Consider the following 8,241-nt stretch of genomic DNA (forward strand, 5'->3'; position numbering starts at 1 on the left):
CTTCTGATGATGTGTAACACCACACCCCTCACTCCACACATGTACACTCCCACAGACACTTCACACACACACTCACCCATCCTCTCTCACATACACACCACGCGGCTTACTTATGTATTCACACCACACATACACACTCACACATGTTCACGGCACACACACATCGCACATGATTCTCCTTTCAGCTCTGTGAACTGTGCCAGAAGCCGGTGACCTGAGGCTGCCCAGCACTTAGAGCTGTGCTCAGTTTTTAGCTGTGATGCGGGAGGAGGGAGTCAAGTGACCTTTTTGTCGCCTTCCCTCTTTGAAAGTCTATGGTTTTACAGTTTTCCCGCTTCCCTCTTCACCTAAGTACTTCGAAGCTTTCATGGAAGCGGGGTGTGGTAAAGGCAGGGAAGAAAGCAAGGGTGGACCGAGGGTTTAGTTTCTAGGGTCTGACCAGCTCTGGCCTTGAACATGATGCCTGGCAAACTCCAGGTAGAACAAAGACCTGGGGTGCTATGGCCACTAGACTGGGCCGATCCCTCTTGGCTGACCCTTCTATCATGGAAACATGGGGTCCACACCATTTAGGGAATTTCATTCTCTCTCTGCCTTCCATTTTTGTCTCCTAGGAAGACATGCTCCATAGTTTCCTAAGCTCCTCACTGGTGGAGGAAATGAAATCGATACGAAAATATGTAATTTACATGTTTTATTGATGACACTGAACTTCTCAGGACAGTTCTGAGATGCTTCCACTGCAGTGTACCTGACATCCTCCCCAACAGCCTCTCTCCTGTTTGTGTTTCCTCGTTCTGTGCCTAGAATTACTCTGAACTCAGTCCCTGCTGGGTCCCCTGCCGTGTTCCGATGTAAATGTGTTGACAAAAGCCCAGAGCTACTGCCCTGCCCAGCACATATTCCCCAAGGCAGACCATGTGGAAAGGGGCACTGCATTTGTATGGAAATCCATCTGTCCGTCCGTCCCAACACCCCACCTCCTTGCCCATATCAATCCACTCCTCCCATTGCTCTAGATAACTGACTAGAATTCCCTAGAAGCGGTTCTGTAGACCCCAGGCGGGCACTCTCACTCTCACCTGAGTAAAATTTTATGGATGATGTCTTTTGATCTTTTTCTAGAAGATGCTGAGAAGACAGAACCAACCAAAGCCACCACCGAGCCTGAGACAGCCCCGCCAGAAGGGGTGGTGGTCAACGGGAAGGAGGAAGAGCAGACGGCAGAGGAAATCCTCAGCAGAGGCTTGAGCCAGATGACCACCAACGCTGACACAGATGTTGATACCTCCAAGGACAAAACTGAGTCGGTCACCAGCGGCCCCATGTCCCCAGAGGGCTCACCTTCCAAGTCTCCCTCAAAGAAGAAAAAGAAATTCCGAACCCCTTCCTTCCTGAAAAAGAGCAAAAAGAAAGAGAAAGTGGAGTCCTGATTTGTGGTACCCATGGACTCCCATCAGCATCCTCTCCTTCCTCCCTCCCCGTTTCCCAACTCTGTCCCTGGAAGCACGGGGGCAAGGAGGGAAAGAATAGGAACCTGGATTACATTCAGAGGGGGAGCTTAGAGATCACCCAACCAACCCCTCACTTTACAGTTACCCCAGAGAAATCAGGTGACTTGCCCAAGGTCACACAGATAGCGGCGGAGCCTGCACTAGAATTCAGGTCTGTGGACTCCCAGTCTAGTGCTCTTTCCACTGTACAACACTGCCTAGCTGTGGGCCACCTTTGTTAGGATGTTGCCCGCCAATCTGAGCCCAGGGCAAGAAGGTCAGTAATGGACCAGGAGCTCTCCCAGGCTCAGGCTAAATCACACAGGTTGAGGCTTCCCCTGAGTAAGGTCCATCTCTTCCAGGAATCCCACCTTCTATGATGGAGCTATCTCCACATTAAGAAATCTCACTTCTCCTTTCCATTTTGGGTCCCTGCCCTGCTGCTCAAAGTAACAAGATAATTGACCCACCCCCTATGCTAGAAGTTAATCTTTATTCCCAAGGCTGATGGCTTAGCTTATGCTTCCCCAAACACTAACCCTGAGCTTTCCTCATGGAACCTCTTGAATGATGGATGGAAGAGTTGTAAGAGATGGCTGACATGAGGGCAACCCGAGTAAGCCTGCTGGCTAGGGATGGTTTAATTAACTTAAGAAACCAAGAACTTGAATGTTTGTATTGTGCATCTCAAGCGCTTCAAAACTAAAACCAAATTTAGCATAAGAGAAGTTGTCTCATGCTCAGGGCAGAAATTTTGGAAAATTTAAACGCTCTGTTGGCTTTGAGTTGTACAAGGAGGATCAAAATAGCACAGGAAATGCTTTGCTTTTCTAGCTTTGCATGATATAGAACAACACGGCTGTCCCTGCCTCATTCTTGTCCAGCAGTCAGGTATCCCCTGACCTTTCCTCAAACCCAGGAGCACTTGCTTGCAGACCAGAACTGGCATCTTACTCTTGGTATCTTTACCTTGGCTCCTTTGGAGTTCCAACTCTGAGTCACTCTTGATCCAACAGAGAAGAATCAAAATGAGTTCTTCAGGATTAATCCTCCTGCACCAGTGCTCAGAGAAATGCTGGGGTGTCCCCAGCCCTGTCACTGTCTGTCCATTCTGGTCCTGGTAATACCACACCTATTTTAACTGGCGATACTTTTCTTTTCACATTTTTCCATGGGGCATTGATAAATGAGCATTGTTGGCTCATAGATCATTGATTCTCTTTAAAGCAGAGTATCTTCAGAGAATATTCCTTTTTGTCCTGATTACTGTAAAAATATTTTTGAAAATTCTTAGTCACAGATTTCCATTTTTAAGTGCTTACTATCTGTAGACACTGTGCAGGCTTTATACACATTCTATCTTCAAATCCGAACAATGAGCTTGTGAGGTAGATAAAACTATGTCTAGTTCATATTGAGGAAACTTGACTCCTAAGAGAACTACTGGCTTGGCTTAGAAAGAGCTGGAGTCTGGATTTGAACCCAGGTCAGTCTGAGTCTTGAGCTCTTGCTTTTAGGTATGGTGAATAGACAACTTTTATCCTCCAGGTGATTGTTTTAGTCCATGAACCAATTCAAAGACTTGTCTCTAGTGCAAGGAGTGGTGTCTCCTGCACTTGGATATAGGAAATTACCTGTGTTCACTCTCATCAATGTACCTTAAGCTTCCAGTGAGTGTGGACTGAAGTGATGCCAGTATGGACCTTTGACAGAGGACAGCAAGAAACACCATCCATCACTGGCTATTTCTTGAGAAGGAAGGAAACTGACATGACCAAGGGAAAGCCAATGCGGAAAACCTAGTGCAGATTCCTAACTGCTGCCCCAGAGCCCCTCCCTCTGTCCTACTTCCTGGTCGGGTCATGTCTAATGATGGATGACCCAGGGGCACTGATGCCTCAGAAAAATCTGTCCTTATGGTAAATGCCTTGAAAAGCCAATCCTTTGATGCCTTCTTTAAAAAAGTTATTTCACATTTATTCATTCATCCTTTCATACCATTAGTTAAGCATCCACTTTGCATCACACATTAGGCTGACACTGGAAAAGCAACCATTGGAACTAGAATAATAAGTGGCAAATGATGTTGAGAGAAGGGAGGAAGGATGTGACCTCTGATGGAACATCATGTGTGAGTGCTTGTTGCTCAGAAATGATGTCAGTCAACTCTGTGCTTAACAGGTTCTCTTTATTCCCTTTATAACAGTGAGGCTTTGCTTAGGTGAAACTCTTGCAACATTGCCAGAACATCATCCTTGGAATTTATGCCATGAGCCCACCTCATGTTTACCAATTTGTTCATTCCTGTATACTCAGAATACCTGCATGGAGCTTGGGTCATGGGGCAGGCAGGGGGTGGGACATGGGGTAAGACATGATTCCCGATGTCAAAAATTCCATGAGTATAGGAGGTCTGTAGACATATTTCACAACAGGCAAGGGTGCCAAGGTGGCATAGGAAAGCAGTGATTGATTGTCTTGGGTACCAGAGAAGCCTTTCTGAAAGGAGTGATGGATGAGTTAGGTTTTCCAGAACAAAAGAACTAGCAGAGTATTTCATAGTGAGGGAAGAATTCACAAAAGCGTGGAAACATGCAACTCCATGGTGTGTTCCACTAGATGTTATGGTATTGCCAGGGTAGAGAGTATCAGGTAGGGGATGGTTCTCTTCTCAGGCAGAGCATAATGAATCTTGTAGAAAGTATAGAGAAGATAGACTTCATCGTGTACAGAGTTGGGAACCACAGTCTTGGGTAGATTTGCACTGTTGAAGAGTCTTTTGTTAGCTGAGTAGGAAAGGGGCTGGAGGTATGAAAGATGTGCTGTGGCTTTTCTAACATGTCAATACTGACACAGGACTGACAACCTGCCCCATGCTACATTGTCCTCTTTAGTAAACAGTGAGTTTCCAGCCCAGGATTCCTCTCCATAAAAGTCTTTGTATAAAGCATCTTAAGAGACATTTTCAACAAGAGAGGGAATTGTTCAAAGTGCTAATGCTTAGTACACAGTATCCGGATTCTGTTTGCTTTGGCGTAGAACTGCTGGGAGGAAGTGTTGGGTCATTGTAGCGCACTTAGCTCTAGCCTGGAGGGTGTGCACCAAATGCTACTGAAACACATCTGCAGGGTGAACAAAACCTTAGGTTATGGGGGAGAGAGAGAAGAAAGGGCATTTTCTATGGCACTGCATAGAAACTGGCTAAAAATCTAACAAGCATCTGATAAGGAGAAGTTGAATATTCATAAGGTCAGAATTTATAGATAATGGGCTTATTCTGAGTCGAACCTCAGTGCTTGGACGCGCACAGAGAAGAGATAAGAGAATTTGAATCAATCTGCTGCACTGTGAATGGCCCACAGAGTGGAGGGGTTTCAGAACCTCTTTCCATGGGCAGGTGGGCAGAAGGAGGGATGGAGATGAAGAGGGATGAAAGATTTTAGGGAGACAAGCTTGGCTCTGATGACTTGCATTAGTAACTGGTAGCCTGTTGTAATGTTGGAGAACCATCCACCTCACATGATCTTCCCTTCACTGCAAAAGACACTGTGAAACAGACCCATGCCCCAGTCCAGAGCCTCCCAGCTTGCATCTGACCCAAGTCACTGTCCTGCTTCAGCCAAGTTGTACACATGGTAATGATGCCCACAAACACTTCGATAACTAACACGAGGTTCTTCCTCTGTGGACAGCCAAGTTCTTTTCAAAGAACTTGGTAGGGGTAAATTTGAATGAGGAGCAGTAGGTTTTTACGGTAAGAACCCCATTGTAAACCATTGCCCTGTGCCACCAAACCTCATATACTGAGCCTTGATCCTGTCCCCGTGGGATAACAAACTCACTCATGGTAATGTGGCAGGACAGTTATTCAGATACTTGACACTATTGTAACAAAGGGCCATTGCTCTTGTCAACATGGGGGCAATGCCGTATATCCACTTCTTTGGCTGCTGTGGATTTGAAAGAACCATTTGCTCAATGACATGATGCACTTCCAAAAGTCTAAAAGATTAAACATACGTTTGGACTTTTCCAGGAAGATGTGCACAAGGATAGAAAGGCACCTAGCCTATATCGTAGCTGGTAACCCATGTTTGAATTTTAGGCCCAAGAGTAACCCACTGTTGACTTTGAACAGATGTGAAAATATTTACACCTACTCATTTTACACACACAGGTCAGCAGGAGCCCTTGGATGGTCAGCACATTTGCGTTGACTTGAGGACAGGGGAAACAGGTCTTCTTATGTCTTTGCTTATTACCGAGCCCAGCTGAACTCTCAGAGCATCACATTCAGAGTCTGAGGAGAAACAAGAAAATAAAACCATGATCTCCAATCTCACAGAAAAAACAGCACACTCCACAACTCAAAACCTGAAAAGACATCATATGTGTTTCACTCCTGCCTGTCGCATGGAGGAGCCATAGTCCCCCAGGAGGCAGGGCGGAGAGTTCAGGTGGGTGTTCTTTAGTGGAGAAGGCACCTGTCATCATTTTATGTAGACAGTTCCATGGACAATGTAGGCTTCGTAGGAACACTTAGAAATAATCTCCAGGTGGAGAATGTTCTTAAAAACATGTAAACAGGGGCTTGCATTGATGCATACTCAGGTGGTAGTAAGTTTTGCATTGATGTTTGGTACCACTTTCCTTCAAGGTTTTCCCCAAAGTTGGATCATTGCTATGAGAAATTGAGGTCTGAAGATGGAGAAGGAAGATCATGATCAGTGCAGGAGGGATTGAGGTGCAGCTGGCAATGGCCTCAGCATGAGAAGGCACCACTAGTCTTCCTGTGGTCGGGTCCTCAGCTCCTTTCCTATCTCAGCCCTCTTTCCCAAGGATCAGGATGTGCTGGCTGTGCTAGGGTACTTCCCTAGTCTCTAAGAAGAGTAAAGAAGACATTTCTAGGGCCTACAGGGTAGTGGGAGGATAGCTATAGTATCCCTGTACCCTAAACTCTCTTCCCCACCAGCAAATCATCTTGTATAACTTTCAAAAACCTAAACGCCAGGCATTTCCTTTTAAAGTGAATCAGAAAGAGGACAACAGCAGGACCAAGGACAGAGGAGCCACACTTGAAAACAACATTCCAGTTATACAGTGGCAAATATATTTTGAGGAGCCCCATCCCCTCATTTCAACTCCACCTTTCCTGCTGTATTGGTGATTGCTGTATTGGTTCTGGTCTGCGGGTGACTATTTGATGCCCTGGGACTGGTCCACCTTTAATTCCCGTGATCTACGACACCCACTGTCCCAGAGTTTGCCTTCTCCAAGGAAGCTGCAAGATGGGGAGACTAACAGTCCAGAGCCTAGGATGACCCAGCTGGGGTATTGGGTAGCAGGAACCCAGTCTAAGTGGAGAATGCAGTGTTATCTAAAGCTGTGGATGGTTTCAGTGAGACGTCTGTGTCTGACAATCGTCATGCAAGAGTACTACTTACTGTCTTCCCTTGTACATACATTGTCTGTGTTTAGTTTTTCTTAGTATTGTGAGGTTTTGAATAGGGGTTCCATGTAAATACTCTTTCTGCTACTAAAATGCCAGCCCCCTGGATCATGCACCATTCCCACAAATGGTTTTGCCTTTCTCTGTGCTAACACTTTTGAGCCACTGATGTGCAGATGGATGGTTAATCTCCTGGGCTTTTATTTTGCAATTTTATATATATACACATATATAATATATATATTTATGGGTTGGTTTTGTATAGTTTTCTGTTTGAATCTCTGAGCACCAAAGCTGCCCTTTGATTTTCACAAGAACTTTCCAAAGCCACTTCTTGAGCCCTTTTGCTGCTTTGGTGTCTGACTGTGTTGCTGGGTGGTATGTCTGCCCGTGGGTTTCTGTATGTATGTGCTGTTATCTCACCTGCAGAAATTACCCTAGTAAATCTGACATGCTTGGCTTCCTGGTGTGTGTGACCCATCTCTGTTGGCTTCTCAATTCTTCTGACTCCAGGGAAGCTGAAGTCAGAAGTGGGGGTGTCCATTTATTTATTTTTGAGACAAGGTCTCGCTTTATAGTTCAGGCTGGCCTTGAACTCACTTTGTAGCTCAGGCTGGCCTCAAACTCTCAGTGATCTTCCTGCCTCAGTCCCCAAAGTGCTGGGATTACAGGGGTGTGCCACCTCGCCCCGCAGGGGTTCTGTTTATGGAAACACTGACCACACAAGAAGCTTTCATCCTTGGGGCCATTCTCATGTGGAAAGCTGAGCAGTTGTATAATTGAGTTCTAGTGGGAGAAAGGAGGTCATAAAATATTAGGAGCTTCTGAAAAGGGAAAGTTAATGTGAATCTGAAAACAGTTCTGTAGAGCAAGATCCATTTAGGCAGGTTGAGATGGGGGTTGTGGAAACAAGCACACAGACAGTCCTACAGTGGGGGATGTGTGGGCTGCAGTGTAATGGGGTGTTGGGCAGAATCAGATGGCCAAGGGAAAGTCACCTCAAAGGGGAGGAAGGGATTGCAGCTACTAGCAGGGGAGAAGAGAGAGGAAAGAGCTCATCATACCTCTCCGTCTCCTTTATGCAAACAGTACAGAGGATGCTCAGTATTTTGTTGAGAATCCACGCACATCGCACAGGCCCTCTTTAAGGTCTTACACATGGCACCTCATTTAACCCCCAAAACCCCAAAGGTGGTGTGTTATTGCTACCCACTTCACAGATGAGAACACAGGCTTCTCTGAAACAAGGAGACTTTTCCTGGACCACAAATTCGTGTGTAGTGAAGTCCAAATCCAAGC

General features: G+C 45.9%; 1 protein-coding gene across 3 annotated transcripts in view; it reads left to right on the forward strand.

Moving 5' to 3' along the window:
- Window positions 1-7,402, forward strand: part of Add2 (adducin 2 (beta)) — a 106,535-nt gene extending 99,133 nt beyond the window's left edge. For all 3 annotated transcript variants that reach the window (XM_013514748.1, XM_005385610.2, XM_005385611.2), the window contains exon 16: window positions 1,126-7,402. In XM_013514748.1, coding sequence (XP_013370202.1) covers window positions 1,126-1,433 — 308 coding nt within the window. In that variant the 3' untranslated portion in view covers window positions 1,434-7,402. The remainder of the gene's footprint in view (window positions 1-1,125) is intronic.
- The last annotated feature ends 839 nt before the right edge of the window (window positions 7,403-8,241 follow it).

The sequence above is a fragment of the Chinchilla lanigera genome, unplaced genomic scaffold (assembly GCF_000276665.1).
Source record: "Chinchilla lanigera isolate Chin_1 unplaced genomic scaffold, ChiLan1.0 scaffold00023, whole genome shotgun sequence".
Lineage (NCBI taxonomy): Eukaryota > Metazoa > Chordata > Mammalia > Rodentia > Chinchillidae > Chinchilla > Chinchilla lanigera.